The sequence below is a fragment of the Pempheris klunzingeri genome, chromosome 21 (assembly GCF_042242105.1).
Source record: "Pempheris klunzingeri isolate RE-2024b chromosome 21, fPemKlu1.hap1, whole genome shotgun sequence".
NCBI classification, from domain to species: domain Eukaryota; kingdom Metazoa; phylum Chordata; class Actinopteri; order Acropomatiformes; family Pempheridae; genus Pempheris; species Pempheris klunzingeri.
In genome coordinates this window covers 1,039,165-1,055,957 of record NC_092032.1, presented here as the reverse complement: position 1 = coordinate 1,055,957, position 16,793 = coordinate 1,039,165, and the positions used below count along the sequence as shown (strand labels likewise).

General features: G+C 47.9%; 1 protein-coding gene across 1 annotated transcript; it reads left to right on the top strand.

The window, feature by feature from the left end:
* The first annotated feature begins 322 nt into the window (after positions 1–322).
* On the top strand, positions 323–15,664 carry cnn3a (calponin 3, acidic a). The gene is made up of 7 exons (XM_070853125.1): positions 323–450; positions 12,824–12,945; positions 13,205–13,271; positions 13,518–13,655; positions 13,770–13,886; positions 14,178–14,324; positions 14,575–15,664. Exons 1-7 carry the CDS (start codon positions 394–396, stop codon positions 14,914–14,916), a joined length of 990 nt encoding a protein of 329 aa, XP_070709226.1. The 5' UTR covers positions 323–393; the 3' UTR covers positions 14,917–15,664.
* Positions 15,665–16,793: the final 1,129 nt, after the last annotated feature.

Below are 16,793 nucleotides of genomic sequence, written 5' to 3'. Positions count from 1 at the left end.
GTGGTTTCAGTGGATCCAGTGGTTTCAGTGGATCCAGTGGTTGTGTGCTGGAGCCACAGCTGGAGACATCAGTCTGAGCAGAGTAAGCAGACAGTGATTTGGGGGCCACGGGTACTGGGACTGACTACCTGTGCTCCCCCAGTACCTGTCCTGCTCCAACGCGAGCCTGAACGCGTCAAAGGGGGAGGGGCCCCACGCAGAGCGGCCGCTCTGATTGGCTGCAGTGGCTACGTCAGCCGTGTGACGCGGGGTGGGAGTGAGGCACGGAGAGGGGAGAGAGGGGAGGGAGAGGAGTCCCTCCGACGGTCCTGTGTGAGGGAGCAGAGCTGCTGGTCCGGGTGTAGACGGGGGCCGCCGAGCAGTGTGAGAGCCGCTGTGGAGCCGAACGGGAAGATGAGTCACTTCAACAAGGGCCCGGCCTACGGACTGTCCGCGGAGGTCAGGAGCAAGGTAAGTCCCCCTCCCTCTGACTGACCCCCCCAATCTCAGGGCCTCTATCACGTCCGCTGCTCCCACCAAAGGCTGCGCCAACTTTACCGAGGAGCCTCCGTCTACTGGTGGGGGGGCACCGGGTTTACCGGTGGGGTTTCAGGGTCAGAGGTAGGATCTACCTGGGGGGGTTGTACCCACAGACATAGCTAAAGCTGCCCGTCGATCGTCCGGATCACGTGAGGGGGTGTGATGGTGGAAAAGCTGCGGAGCAACAAAAGTTTGTCTTTTGGTGAAGGGAGGAGCCTGTGTGTGTGTGTGTGTGTGTGTGTGTGTGTGTGTGTGTGTGTGTGTGTGTGTGTGTGTGTGTGTGTGTGTGTGTGGGAGAGAGAGAGAGAGAGAGAGTGTGTGTGTGTGTGTGTGTGTGAGTGTGTGAGAGAGAGAGAGAGAGAGAGTGTGTGAGAGTGAGTGTGTGTGAGAGAGAGAGAGTGTGTGTGTGAGAGAGAGAGTGAGTGTGTGTGTGGGGGGGGGGAGAGAGAGAGAGAGAGAGTGAGTGTGTGTGTGTGTGTGTATGTGTGAGTGTGTGTGTGTGTGTGTGTGTGTGTGTGTGTGTGTGTGTGTGGGAGAGAGAGAGAGAGAGAGAGAGAGTGGGAGTGTGTGTGTGTGTGTGAGAGAGTGTGTGTGTGTGTGTGTGTGTGAGTGGTAACTATTGATTTGTTCTGCCACGTAGCAGCAGGTTGGTTATGGACGCTTTCTGTTCGGGGGGGGGGTTGAGCAGGTGAAAGGTGTGAGCCACCATAGAGAGATGCTGACTGTGGGGTTATAGGAAATGTCTAAAGGGTGACATCATCTGTAGCTCAGCCCCCCCCCCCCAAAGTTCCCACCGTCTGCTCGCTGCATCCTTTTGCACTCTGACTTTAGTCCATCACAGGCAGGCGGGGCGGCGGAGAGGAGCTGGAAGAGTTGGAGTGTGTTTTCAGGCTCTCTGTAGTCTCTGAGTGTTTCACCTCAGCAGCAGATCCTCTCTGATCTCTCTGACCTCTCTGATCTCTCTGACCTCTCTGACCTCTCTGACCTCACCGTGGCGTCCTGCTCCGCCTCACTGCTGAGGTGACCTGATGAAGCACACGGATCCATAAACTCTCCATCTTTGAACACATGAAATGTAGGCAGGCCAGTCTAGTCCTCTAGCTGAAGGCCTCCACAGGTCCACCTCTGCAGCCAGAGTCAGTCTGTCTGTCTGTCTGTCTGTCTGTCTGTCTGTCTGTCTGTCTGTCTGTCTGTCTGTCTGTCTGTCTGTCTGTCTGTCTGTCTGTCTGTCTGTCTGTCTGTCCATCCTGTTCAACCTGAAGCTCTGTTACTGTGGAAAATATTCTCCAACAGGAAGTGACTCATCTGAACTTTCAGGAGTCAGACTGGTGTTTTGTGAAGTTTGCTCTCTGGGGATTGGCTGCTCTCTCTGTCTCTGTCTGTCTCTCTCTGCCCCTTCCCCCCTCTCTCTCTCCATCTCTCCCCTCTCTCTCTCTCTGCCCTCCCTTCTCTGTGTGTCTCTTTCTATCTCTCCCCCCCTCTCCCTCCCTCTCTCTCTCTGCCCCCCCCCTCTGTCTGTCTCTCTTTTTCTCTCTCTCTCTCCCTCCCTCCATCCCCCGTCCCCTCTCTCCGTCTCCCCCCCTCCCCCCCTCTCTCCCTCCCTCCCCCCCTCTCTCGTGCTTTACTGACATGACATTTAACACGTGTTGTTGCCGAAGCACAAACAGAAAGACAAACATCCAGAATCATGTGAACAGCAGCGCAAGTCATCAGAGATCATCGTAAAGAGGAAAAGAGAATTCAGAAAACCCAGAGAACAGATGATCTCATTATTTGGACTTATTATCTTTATCTCTAGTAATGAAATAGTCTGCCTTACTGTGTCTTTGTTCCAACTAGTGTGAGAAGTGATCACTAAAGACGATGAACAGTGAGCCAGCCGTGAGGAGCAGCAGGGCTCGTTTAGTTGGACTGTGAGAACACCTTTCAAAGCTCATTAAAGGGACTGGACCCAGCAGAAGAGGATCCTGTCTGCTGCTCAGCATCCCTCACTTTACAGTCACACACCTACAGAGACCCAGTCTCTTTGGTAACAGACTCCTGGTCTCATTAGTCTGCCCGACGTTCTGTGGATCTGAATCAGTGCTGGAAAGACTGGAAAGAGGACTCTGCCTTTGTATCCCTGTATGTGGTCCACAACATGCTACAGTAGCCACTGGGACCAGTGGGTAGCCTGTCCTTGTTCTAAATGGTTATTTGAATTTTTTGTATAATCGAGACATTTCTGCTGACTGAGAAAAGAATCTCAGTGAATTGAAGGTGTGTAAATGTCCCTTTTATGTGGCTGATTATTTTAAGGACCTCTTGTCTGTGTTGGCCTAAAATCTGACGCTCCAGGTTCATTCTTGATGTTGAAAACAGCAGCAGAAAACACCACAAGGTCAGTTTAGTGGCTGTTCTGTAGGAACATCTACAATTTGATGACGATTGTGTAACATGTACTGGTGAAGTCCATGTGAAAGCTCCAGACCAGCTGCTTAATGGACTTTGTTTGGAGTGTTTTCTCATCTGTTGGTCCAGAGTGGACTTTGAACGTGATGGTGTGCTGATGGGGGGGAGAAGCTGCTTCTGAAGGCTCGTGAGCTCAGTCCCTGTGGGTCCGGTCCACCTCTGTGTCTCCACCGTGGGCTCCTGCCACGCCTGCCCTTGTTCTCACAGCCGAACCCTCAGCATGCAGCGCTGAATGGCCTGATGGCACCGCGGGTTAACACCCCCACTGTGGCAGACACCCAGAGGAGTCTAAACAGATCAGTGCTTTAGGAGAAAATGGAGAGAAGTGGAAACAAATCACTCCAAACACAGTGAAACGTGTTCCACAGGGCATGCCTTATATTAGATATTCAGTGGATATACAGTGGAAGGTGTGGGGGCGTCCCCTCTATACAGAAGGACAGCAGCGCTGATGCATTCACCTCATACAGTTCTGTACCCTGAACATGTCCGTAGAGGGTAATGACTCTGGCTTTCTTCCACAACTGTCGTCCTGTTCATGGCGGTAAAATCTCCTCCGTCAGAGTGCACATAAACAAAGGGAGGAGGACAAGCGGGGGCCCATCTGGGTTCCATTGCATGAAGTGTGATCAGTAGTCCGTGCTCCTCTCCGAGCTGCATACATCACATTCCTAAAATGTTTCAGCAAAACCCCCTTGACGAGGACCCCATCCACCAGGCCCTCTGCTCGCTGCATTTCACTGCTCATTCTGCTGTGTGGATTCCTGTGTAGGAGACATATGTTCAGGTGCAGGTGCACAACAACAGACCTGCTGTGGACATTAACACATGAAGGGTGGATCTGATCCTCAGTGCAGAAATACAGCAACACAAATGTCCACAGCGGACTCTGCCTCAGTTCACATGCTCTGATAACTTCGAGCTCAGTGGTAACGTGGCAACATGCAGATTTAACTTCTGAGCCCTCCCCGACACCCCAGGGGCCCCGTGTGACTTTGAATTTGAATATTAAAACCTAAATATGAATGTACTGTCAGTAACAGTACAACAAATCCCACAAACCTCAGCGCTCCCTGACTTTGGCTCTAACGTGTGACTGCAGCTCTAACCAACAGGTTTTCCAACTGTCACCATTAAAAAAAAAACATCTTCTTTTTTTCCATTGCTGCTTTAGTGATTTGAAAATGACATGGCAGTGTGGGTTTGACTTTGATTCATGGCTCAGCCCTGGTAGCAGTGTAGGAGAAGACCGCCTGGGGACGGATGTGTAAAGTGTGCAACAGTGTTCCCCACCAGGAGCACGTGTTCCTGAAGGAAGAGGCTGTTGTGTAAAATCAGATCCACATTTCTCTATTTTCTCTTTATGTCCATTTGAGCCACTGTTCCCCCACAGTGATGAACTGTTCATTTGATCCTGAACTGTGAGGCTCTTCATCATGGATCATCCCTCTGATGTTTAACAGTGATGGCTCAGGTGGCACCATGGTGGCGTACAGGTGCAGGGGATGAATCAGTGGTATGGTTATAGATGGCCCCCGCTGTGTGTAATGACAGCCGTCCTGGTGCTTCAATGATGCAGCACAATAGGTGAAAGTGCACTTCTTCTTCTACGCTGTTCTTCTGATGGGCAGGTGTCATGAGTGGTGCAGTGGACACAGGTATGAATATACAAACGGCTGTTCGAGGCCGTTTCCACGTCCATTTCTGGCTAACTGGGAGTGGAAGTGAAGCTTGTGCCCGGTGCCACAATGACTTCTAAAACAGCCAGGTGTGCACGTGGCTCTCTAGATCTGGTGACAAGACTCAAGACTTATGCATGAGGCCCCATGTGACCGCTGCTTCAATACTGATTCTAGTTCTAACGCAGGTGAGCAGAAATAAAAGCTCTGGACAGAGTCGGCCTGGGTTTGTTACTGAAATGGACATTAAGCAACAGCACAGCTGTGAACGACTGGGGGCTGGTATCAGCAGATGTTCTGAGTTGAGGTATTGGAAACTGTGCTGGACAGAAAAAGTTTGTGTGTCACTGACAGACATGTTTGAATGTTACTGCTGGAGTCAACACGTGAGCTGTAGAAGGAGGACAGAAAGCAGTGCAGTGTACCGTGGAGGTGTGTTTTATTATTCAGTCCATCCATCAGGTCAGTCACACCTGTCTGACACAGAGGTCGCTCACCTCCGGCTCAGGCTCTGTGCCCTCTTCTCTCCACCCACCATTACACCTCCACAGGTCTTTGTCCCTGTTTCAGCAGAAATGCACACAGAAAACTCATTTCAGGATGTTGAGATTGTGACCCTGCTGTGGTTCAGTGTGTGGTCCATGTTTAATGTGGGTGCAAAGAAGCGAGAGTGTGTAGACCTCTAAGGACGTCTAAATAATCTGAAAATAGTCCGTTGTCATGGTGAAAAGAATGAAGTCTGTCAGTGATGATATCAGATGTTCATTTCTGTGGTGGCTGGAAACATCAGGGGCCAGATGTTAAAACTGTGGAGGTTCACGACTAAACAGTGTGTGTGTGTGTGTGTGTGTGTGTGTGTGTGTGCACGCACAGATAGAAACGTGTGGACATCAGGTTTAGAGAGCTGTGTGTTCGCTGGGCCTAACATTGTGACACTGGATGCTCGTGCACAAGCATTTCCACTCCCACAGTCGGCCATGAACGGACGTAGAAAGAGTGTTACACACCCGCTGGCACAGTGATGCATCGTTCATTAGACCTCAGTGTGAAGAATGACAGAGAAGAACAAGTGTAAAGTAAGTAAAGAGCACCAGAACATCTTTATGCACCGCTGCGGCTATTTATCACTACCATTCCACTGATTCTTCACGGCTACCTGTCGGCCATCATGCTGATCACGTGCCAATGGTCCCTGTCAAACAGAGTCAGAGGACGATCATGGAGTAACTTACAGCAGCCATAATAAAACAGACTTTACATCTGCAGAACAGGATGTAGATCAGAAATAATAATAATAATGGCTCATCTGTAAAGGAAAACTGTCACAGCAATGCTTTAAATGAAGTTTAGAAATGCATCTGAGGGACATTTCACAGAGTTTTACTGTAATGTGACGTCTCCCTCTGAAGCTCTCTCGCTAAGTATGCGTGATGTGTGCACGCTGGTTTGAAGGAGTGTGTGCACATTGTCACTGCACATTCTTTTCTAAACACCAGTTCACGTGTGGGAAAAGGCGAACGCAGGGGTTTTGTGCTACACATTGTTTGTAGGTCCGGCCCCCGGGCTTTCACAGGACAGGTCACATTCAGTATTTTCAGACAGAGGGAATGCAGAGCAGCTCTATTCCTAATGTTTGAAATAAGAAGAAAGGGGAACATTTTAAAGGACACATCCTCCTGTTTGTATCCCAGTCGTCCAACTTGTCTCTTTTTTCAAGAGGTCACACTTGACTTGTGGATGAAGTGTTAGCTAAATATCTGAATATCTATCAATCTATTCCTGGCCTTCAGCCACCAGTGATCTCATAAATAGATCCTTATGATCCACATGATCCGGCCGATAGGAGATCTGGGAGCACTGCTTACAGACGGCTCACATGACTGACAGCCTCGTTTACTTTGCTTTGTTCGGCTGCTATTTCTGTTACTAGTGGAGGTTTTGGACATTTTAGTCAATGTGAATGAAGCAGTTTTGCTTCATACAGTTTAGTTCACAGTTTCCATCTTCTCAGTGCTGTTCTCTTCAGCAGGACATAAGATTTCAACATTTCTATGTTAAACATGACTTGAAATACTAACTCCAGCACACAGTACTGACTGACATCTTCAGCGTCTGTAAAGCCCCGTCCCAACGTCTGTTTGGTTTTTAGCCCCCTGTCATATGGAGCATTGTGTTAGTGTGTGCAGAGCTGCAGGAGAGGTGAAGTCAAACAGCTGTGCTGTTACTGACGGCAGCAGAACAGCACAGAGGCTCCTGACAGCTCGTCAAGGCCTCCTCAGTGCTCACAGCATCACATCTCTGACTCATCCAAGTCTTATTTTCATCTGTCTCAAGGTGGACTTGTGCATCACTGCAAAGTGTACACACACACACACACACACACACACACACACACACACACACACACACACACACACACACACACACACACACACACTCCTGACAGATCCCAGAGTCCATCTGACTATGGAGTCAGATGACGCTGTGTGGACACTGTGGACTGCTGTGGGACTGTGGGACAGTGTGGACTGTGGGACTGTGTGGGACAGTGTGGACAGTGTGGACAGTGTGGAGTGTGGGACTGTGTGGACAGTGTGGAGTGTGGGACTGTGTGGACTGTGGACAGTGTGGACTGTGGACTCTAGACAGTGTGGACTGTGAGGACAGTGGACTGTGGACTGTGTGGACTGTGGACAGTGTGGACTGTGGACTCTAGACAGTGTGGACTGTGAGGACAGTGGACTGTGGACAGTGTGGACTGTGGGACAGTGTGGACTGTGGACTCTGGACAGTGTGGACTGTGGACTCTGGACAGTGTGGACTGTGGACTCTGGACAGTGTGGACTGTGTGGACAGTGGACTGTGGACAGTGTGGACTGTGGGACAGTGTGGACTGTGGACTCTAGACAGTGTGGACTGTGTGGGCAGTGTGGACTGTGGACTGTGGACAGTGTGGACAGTGGACTGTGGACAGTGGACAGTGTGGACATGTCAGACTTGTTAGAATGAAGCTTAACTAAGCTCTAGAGACAGTTGTACAGTGAAAATGGAGACTGAGGATGTTTCATGTTTCATGTGTTAGGAGCAGCTCTCTCTCTCAGGCTCAGTGGAGGAAGCGCCCAGAAGATCCAAGGATTTCCACTCTGCTTCTGTCCCATTGTTCATTGTTTAAAAAAAGAATCGTCTCTCAGTGATATTCCGCCAAAACGGGATATCACTAAAAACATGAGCCCTCAGGGTAGAGGGGTAGACGCACGCCCTCACATAGCAAACAGCAGTATGTTTACTGAGTGTGGCCATTTTGTAGACTGTCATCTATTAACTGAGTTGATCCATGAGTTAGGACCTGGGAGGCATACCCCCTCTGTTACTCCCCTCTGTTACTCCCTTTCCTACAGGAAATCTGCATTTTAAAGTGAATTAAATTAGTTGGAAATGCAAAGCTCCATGAAGAGAGAGACTTCCATCCAATCAGACCTCCTTATGTATCCAGTGGAGTCGCCTCCAACTGGCCGTTAGAAAGAATGCAGGTTGAAGGCTTCAATGTTTAGACCAGAGGCCACGTCCACTTCTTTACAGTCTATTACCAACCAGAGACTTGCATGACTGAGGCTTTAATCATTATAGAGAACCCCCCCACACACACACACCTCTCTGATGTCAGACTAGAAGTGGTGCTGTGTCAAAAATTGACATTCCCGCCCACGTCATGCAGTGTTCAGCCAGCTGTGTGGAGGTGGTCTGAACCTCTCTACCTCTCTTTTCTTTCTCACCAGAGTGACCAGTTTGTTGAGAGTGCTGCCTGTGGTTACCCAGCAAGAATCACTCAGGCTCAGCTTTTGTCACAGCACAGCGTGACGCCACCTGTCACAACGCTGCTCAGTGACGAGTGCTTTGTAGCTGTTGAACATGTTTAATGAGTTATTGTCATTAGCAGAGGGACCAGCATCAAATCAGCAACTTTAAGTTGTGCTCCAGTTGTACAGCGTATCAGGTTTCTGTTTGCTGGCTCAAAGCTTTTCAGATATTTTCAGACCGTAATCCTGTTTGACAGCTGGTCAGGCTTCGGCTAGTCTCCTCTGACAGCCTCTGTTTTGAATTTGGTGATTAACTGTTCAGTCGTTTAAGCACTGAATTAATAGTAGCATTTGAAAAAAAAAAAGATTCATCATTCATGTTATTTATCAAGCAAATACTGAAGACTATGGTTCCACCAAGGAGTTTCTGCTCCATTCTGTCATGTGATTGTTTCTAAGCTTTGGGCTGAAACAAGATGACGTTGAGATGTTGTAGTGTGATTTGATAAGTCGTTGTGGTCGTAGTATTTCATAGACTAAACCGTTGATGAACACATTGTTCACTGACAGATTAAGCAGGTAAAGAAATAGTGATCAGTTTAAACCCTGAATCTGTTCTTGGTCTCTGCTGAAAGTCGGACTTTTGTCCTCCTAGTTGATGACATGGATCCTCTCAGCGCAGGATGTGGTATGTTGCATGTTTCTGAAGCTCACAGTTGGTTATACATTAATGAAAAGCAGCCTCTCTGTTTGCTCAGCCACGGCTCAGTACTTGGTCATGTGTATGATGTGACAAATGCCAATCAGCCTCATGCTGATTAAGCTCTGTGGTTGGATGATTTGTTATCGCTCTCAGTGGTTCAGGTCCCTTCATGTGTGGCTGAATTCCTGACTGCACCCAGTTCAGACTACATGAACTCCGGTTGTGCATTCTGAGTGCATTGGCCAGTAGCACTGACTTCACAGAACCTATTTTCCAAATGTGTGCAGTTTTGTGCTGTCATCAGGAAATGCTTTTGGGTACAGAGATGAAATGGGGAGGGGGTTTGTCTGGTTTTCACTTCCAGCAGGCTCAGATTGTTACCTTCCAGATTTTTCCCTTAGAAGCTCAGTTTAATGGTTCCACCAAGAGAATTAGATCCCTTTTTCCAATGCCTGACTTTTTTTCTAAGAGTTTTTGGCAATCTTCCTCGAAAATAACTTCTGCAAGAAGTGAAGAGAGAAAAACCCTTCCCTGTAATCATTCCAGCGCTGTGGCCTCTCAGTGAGTTCCTCTGTGCTGTCAGGCTCCACAGGCACAAAATGCCCCACATTAATTCCTAAATGACACCGCCTTTGGCGATGATGCTGTGACCAGAGAAGATCTAACCTTTAACTCCACTTTTCCACTGAGTCTGGAACACAAAGGACTGAGGGTGGGGGAGGGCATATGAAGGTCCCACTCTTCATCTATTCATTACACAACAGCACGCCTTGTTTTAACTGAGCATCACACTGAAGGAACCGTGACTGTTGACAGGCTACAGTAGAGGAGGACCACTGATGGACAGACTGATTCTGTAGAGGAGGACCACTGATGGACAGACTGATTCTGTAGAGGAGGACCACTGATGGACAGACTGATTCTGTAGAGGAGGACCACTGATGGACCACTGATGGACGGACTGATTCTGTAGAGGAGGACCACTGATGGACCACTGATGGACGGACTGATTCTGTAGAGGAGGACCACTGATGGATGGACTGATTCTGTAGAGGAGGACCACTGATGGACCACTGATGGACGGACTGATTCTGTAGAGGAGGACCACTGATGGAAGGACTGATTCTGTAGAGGAGGACCACTGATGGACGGACTGATTCTGTAGAGGAGGACCACTGATGGACCACTGATGGACGGACTGATTCTGTAGAGGAGGACCACTGATGGACGGACTGATTCTGTAGAGGAGGACCACTGATGGACCACTGATGGACGGACTGATTCTGTAGAGGAGGACCACTGATGGAAGGACTGATTCTGTAGAGGAGGACCACTGATGGACGGACTGATTCTGTAGAGGAGGACCACTGATGGACCACTGATGGACGGACTGATTCTGTAGAGGAGGACCACTGATGGATGGACTGATTCTGTAGAGGAGGACCACTGATGGAAGGACTGATTCTGTAGAGGAGGACCACTGATGGACGGACTGATTCTGTAGAGGAGGACCACTGATGGATGGACTGATTCTGTAGAGGAGGACCACTGATGGACCACTGATGGACGGACTGATTCTGTAGAGGAGGACCACTGATGGAAGGACTGATTCTGTAGAGGAGGACCACTGATGGACGGACTGATTCTGTAGAGGAGGACCACTGATGGAAGGACTGATTCTGTAGAGGAGGACCACTGATGGAAGGACTGATTCTGTAGAGGAGGACCACTGATGGACGGACTGATTCTGTAGAGGAGGACCACTGATGGACGGACTGATTCTGTAGAGGAGGACCACTGATGGACAGGCTGATTCTGTAGAGGAGGACCACTGATGCACCACTAATGGACTGTAGCTGAAATGAAAAACTCTTCTTTGACGTGAAGGAGAGAAGTTTTAAGAAGTGTGAAATGTTGGAAATGAGTCTTCATGTCACATAGTTTGGACGAAATGGTACAAGTGTTTGTTTGGGTTGAGTTGAGGCAGTTAGTGAGTGAATCAAATTGTCAATGACCAAAAACACTAGTTTTGAGTCATTTTTCAAGCAATGATTGTAAACCGAATATCTTCTGGTATCTACTGTTAGGTCAGACAATACAGGACGTTTGAAGAGGTCACCTCGGGCTCTGAGGGATTCTAATGGTCGTGTTTCTCTGTGCTCTGACATTTTATGGAAGACTGAATGATGAAGTGAAATAATAACTCACTAATGATAAAGAAATTAGAATAATTAACTGTTTGTGGTGTTTTCCCCTTGTGACAGTCCTCCTTCATATTCCACTTTGCAGTACTTGTATTGATGAGGTGAACTGTGGCTCTGTGACAGGCTGGTACTCAGCTTGGGGTTTGTCAGCTGAGCTTTTCTTTGACAGTAGCTGCTGACGATGCTGATGCACTTGAAGCCTCCTGCTAGCTGCAGATGAACTTTGAATGCATATCGCACAGAATGAGGATTGAAATCACATTACGGGGAGATCTTTTAGTGACCAGTATGAATAAAAATGTGGTTTTGATCTCTCAGTGCAGCAGCTAAAATAAAGGAATACAATGTCGTAAAATATGATACTGTGGCAGCCTGTGAGTAAGACTGATTGGAGATAGTTATGTATATGAATACATCTATGTGATTGATAAATACACTGAGAGTAAAATGAATTCTTATGCTGTGATGTAAACAAGTCAACAGACCAGGTAAGTTAGCAGGCAGACCCAGGGCAGCAGAACATGGATGTACAGGACCAATAAGTGTGGAGGTGGTGTTAAGTAGCAGAAACACTCTGAGTGAAGTAACATAGGAACAAACTCAGGAGCTCAACAGTCTCACGGCCTGTGGGTTGAAGCTCCCCGATCCTGGCGGTGCTGGACCAGATGCTGTAGTCCCGTCTGCCTACGCAGACTGTGGCTGGGGGGCTGGGGTGCTCTGATGATCCTGTTGGCCTCCGTCCTGCCCTGCTGGGTGTAGAGGTGCTTTATGAATGGTAGCCTGTCCTGGTGATGTGCTGTGCAGTTTCCAGCACCCCCTGTAGAGCCTCATGGGAGAGGGCGGGGCAGGTCGGTGTGCGGTGAAGTGAACACTGCTGTGGGAACGATGGGTGATGAGGTCGGTGTCTGATCTTGAGGTTCAGGACCATGAAACAGACCCCTCCAGGCTCTGGTCCTTGCTCCTAACCCTTTGCATCCAATGATGTGAAGCATTTGGGTTGGGGGGCTGTCTGTCATGTTCATGGTAAACGCCTACATTTCTAAGTGCTTTTATCCAAAGTGTCTCCTTTCCTGTGATCGGTGGACGCCCTGCTCTACCTCCTGAGCCACTGTCCACCTCATGTTCCTTTCCTGTTCGGAATATTGGCCGCTGCTTTGGTCAGGTCTGCATTGCAGTTGGTCTGATCAGGTCTGTTAGGGTCTCGGTGCTGCTGCTGCCAGCCTCTGGCCTCTGTATCAGGTGGTGCCTCTCCTGTGCTCTTGTGGATTCTCATTTTACTCTCTCTTCAGTTTACTGGTGTCACATGAAAGGACAAAGAGACTCCAAAGCAGAACTCCAAATTCCCCTGCCTGTTATTATCCCGTAGTGCTGCTGACTGGTGAGGTAGCCTCGTGATCCTTGAACGTAGTAGCTCTAATTGATTTTATTCCAAAATGGAATGCAGACACAGCATCATGTTTTATCTTTCAGATCGCTCAGAAATATGATCCACAAAAGGAGGAGGAGCTCCGCTTCTGGATTGAAGAGGTAACGGGAATGTCTATTGGAGAGAACTTCCAGAAAGGCTTGAAGGATGGAGTCATCCTCTGCGAGTAAGTTTAAGTGTGTGTGTGTGTGTGTGTGTGTGTGTGTGTGTGTGTGTGTGTGTGTGTGTGTGTGTGTGTGTGTGTGTGTGTGTGTGTGTGTGTGTGTGTGTGTGTGTGTGTGTGTGTGTGTGTGTGTGTGTGTGTGTGTGTGTGTGTGTGTGTGTGTGTGTGTGTGTGTGTGTGTGTGTGTGTGTGTGTGTGTGTGTGTGTGTGTGTGGTAGTTCTCTTTCTGTTCTAACACATGGTGTGTTTTCCTTCCTCTCAGGCTGATTAATAAGCTGCAGCCTGGTTCAGTAAAGAAAATCAACCTCTCACAGCTGAACTGGCACAAGGTGAGACCTGTTCTAACTGAGGGCTTTCAGTGTCTGCTGATAGTAAAAAGTCACTTCATGACAGCAGCTCAGAAGTCAGCAGCATAAAGAGTCACAGCACGTCAGGCTCTGAGTGAACCCATTCAGGAGCTTTCATTGCTTTTCACTGCCGCCTTTATTTGTGCTCTTATTGGCTCCTCCTCATTTTGCTGGAGTCCCAGCCCCCACTCACCCCTTCTTTCCTTTTTTTCTTGTTGTTTTCTACAGCTGGAAAACCTTGGGAATTTCATCAAAGCGATCCTGGCCTATGGCCTAAAACCCAATGACATCTTTGAGGCCAATGACCTGTTTGAAAATGGGAACATGACTCAAGTCCAGACCACACTGCTCGCACTGGCCAGCATGGTGAGAGAACACAGCACAGAGGGCCACAGCCTACGGACACATGCATGCTCTATTGTTTCTGGAAATAAATGTAATGCCCCATCAGTCCTTTGACCAGCATGTCCTCTCTGTTAGGCAAAGACCAAAGGTATGGACACAAAGATTGACATCGGAGTGAAATATGCAGACAAACAAGCTCGACATTTTGATGATGAGAAGATCAAGGCTGGTCAGTGTGTCATTGGTCTGCAGGTAACTATGGCTGGTGATCAAATGATATTTAGATGATGTTTTGTAGCTTTAGATATAACCACTTTAGTGCCAGAGAAATTCATAGATTCAGCCTTTTCCCTGGAGAGTTTTATTTCTGCCACAGAGCAAGCAATCCTGGGGTCCTGTCTGACGAGGGTAAAACTAGGAGCTCTTTAAACAGGATGGACAGTGGGGTTTGAACAGCCTCCATTTAAAATGTTGATAGTCCCACTGGTTTAAAATAAGCCTGATTGATTTGGTGAGATCATATCTCTGGGCTTTTGTCCTCAGATGGGAACAAACAAGTGTGCAAGTCAGGCGGGAATGACTGCTTATGGAACCAGAAGACATCTGTACGATCCAAAGACCCAGACTGACAAACCCTATGACCAGACCACCATCAGCCTGCAGATGGGAACCAACAAAGGAGCCAGCCAGGTTAAGACACACTCCTCTTTTAGTCCGCTCTTCTCTGGAGACTCATTTGTTGTAAATGAAAAACTCCAAGGAGACCAAAACCAACAATGTAATACCAACAAGTTTTTTCTCTACACCCAAGGCCTGACAAAGCCTGGAGACACAGTTCTATATTCACGCTGCCTAGTCGTGGAACAAAACCTTGTATAACCTTGGTAATCCATTGTGCTATCATGTTGCTAAGCCTCTGCTGCTCTGGGCTCTCCTGCAGGCGGGCATGTCAGCCCCTGGTACCCGCAGGGACATCTTTGACCAGAAGGTGGCGCAGCAACCACTGGACAACTCCACCATCTCCCTCCAGATGGGCACCAACAAGGTGGCATCCCAGAGGGGTATGAGTGTGTACGGTCTGGGTCGACAGGTCTACGACCCCAAGTACTGCGCCCCCCCAACAGAGCCGGTCATCCACACCAACGGCAGCCAGGGCACCGGCACCAACGGCTCCGAGATCAGCGACAGTGACTATCAGGTCGAGTTCCAGGAGGACGAGTTCCACGGAGGTTACCATGACGACTACAGCTCCCATTACAACGATCAGGGCATTGACTATTAGTGGAGACGCCCACCCTCAGAGCAGTATTAATGAGTGTATTTTAACAACAGAGCAAGTCTTTTGCTTTCCTCACTAGTCGTCTACTATTGAAGCATAACATGAAATGTTGCCTTGAGTGCTTTCCTTCTTCACCTCAACTCTTTGCTCTGAGCAGCAAAGGTTGTAAGAAGTTGTAGTATCATAGAATAATGAGAAACGGTGATGAAAATGTTTTTTCTTTTTTGTAAGTTTAAGAGCATTCTTTTTAATAGCCACGTTTTAAAAGATGTCGTAGTGATGGATCACTGAAGTAGTGGTAACTTTGTGGATCGGTGAGGCAGCGTCAGGTGAAGCTGCTGCATTCCTCTTTGTTTTCCTGGACTGAAACTGTGCTGATGACCCATGTCAAAGGAATTCCCACATGTAGTCCTCAACAATAGGCCGATGTGTCTGCGTTCTGTTTGTATTCATAGACCCAGCCACAGTTTGTGATACTGGTTTTCCTTGATTTCTTTGCTACATGTAATCACTAGATAGCTTTGTTTCCTGTAATGAGCATGATGGCTGCTCAGGTAGTGCAGAGGACCAAACCCACGCTGACTCTATTTTACTGCCAGGCTTCCTCATTCCATCACATGACGTATATTTTCATATTGTTCCCTTTCTATTCCCAAACTGTATTTATTGCAATGACTCATTGTAAACAGTCCACTCTTTTATGGTTTGTAAAGACAATGGTATGTTATAAATAAAGCCTTAATTTCTTCAATTCTTCAAAGCCTTTCTGCACAAACACGTCACATGTCCAGCCATATTAGAAGAGGGTGCTACATTCATGGCTACAGCTTCAGCATGTATGAGAACATACGAGAAGGTCATGCTGCATTTTATGGAGTGGAAAGCTTGAAGCTTCAAACCACCGGGTTTGATCTGTGTGTGTGTGTGTGTGTGTGTGTAGGATTTTATGAGATGTGGATCAGGTCGTTTCTTTTCTGTCGGTGCTCCTCAGTAAAATCCATTTGTGCGCCACACTGTGAGGAGGTCATGAGGAAACAACTGATAATGTATTGATGATATCTGAGCTGCTATGAAGCGACTCAGTGTTGCTGGATCCTTTTTGTTTCAAGTCTTCCCTCAGAACTTTGGAGAGCAGCTGGGTGAACCTCTTTCCCAGGGTTTTCTGGACAAAAGCTCACCGAGAGAAGAATGAGGTCCAAGTACTCAGCAAAACAAACATTACAGCAGGAGGCTGCTGTTCACAGGCTTTAAGAGTAGCTGAGAGGGGAACTGTAAAATGCATGAATTTACACTGAACTAAAGGAAGTTGAAAAGACTCAACAAAAGATCAATCCAACACATGCTGGTTTCCAGACATGTCGGAAAGTCAGACAAGCTAACTGTCTGCTCGGAAAGCTCAGTGGGCTGGCCAAGTAGACACACGGCTCAGATTTCAGTCCAGAATTTTCCACGAAGCAGTTAGCGGAGCATCATGCCGTCAACATGGCAGCTCGCAGTGGAAACACTGTTGACAATTACTCACATGTGTCAAGCTCAGCCCAAATTTACAGATAGGAGTCATTGATATTATTCAAGTGCAAATGTATTGTCCATTACATTGTTTGAACTTTTTTTTTTTTTACTGTTTCTTGATGTATTTTCATGTTACCACAGTGGTGCAGCTGAGATGAACAACACAGCGAAGAGAGCTGCGCAGGCCGGGTTAAAGTGACACACCGATGCAGATGAACCAGTGCTAGGACACCGACAATGGTCTCAATCAGAAGGGATTTAAGGAGCTACAATATATTATAATACAACTTTCATAAAGTTGAGCAGCTCAAAGTTTGACTCACCACCCACATTTCCACATTGTTCAGTGATTCTTATTGGTCTTCTGC

Bases quoted from the DNA above. Each gene is read 5' to 3' on its own strand.
- cnn3a (XM_070853125.1), top strand. From the start codon at position 394: ATGAGTCACTTCAACAAGGGCCCGGCCTACGGACTGTCCGCGGAGGTC. The intron at 12,946-13,204 runs GTAAGTTTAAGT...CCTTCCTCTCAG, and splicing joins GATGGAGTCATCCTCTGCGA to GCTGATTAATAAGCTGCAGC. The intron at 13,272-13,517 runs GTGAGACCTGTT...TGTTTTCTACAG, and splicing joins CACAGCTGAACTGGCACAAG to CTGGAAAACCTTGGGAATTT.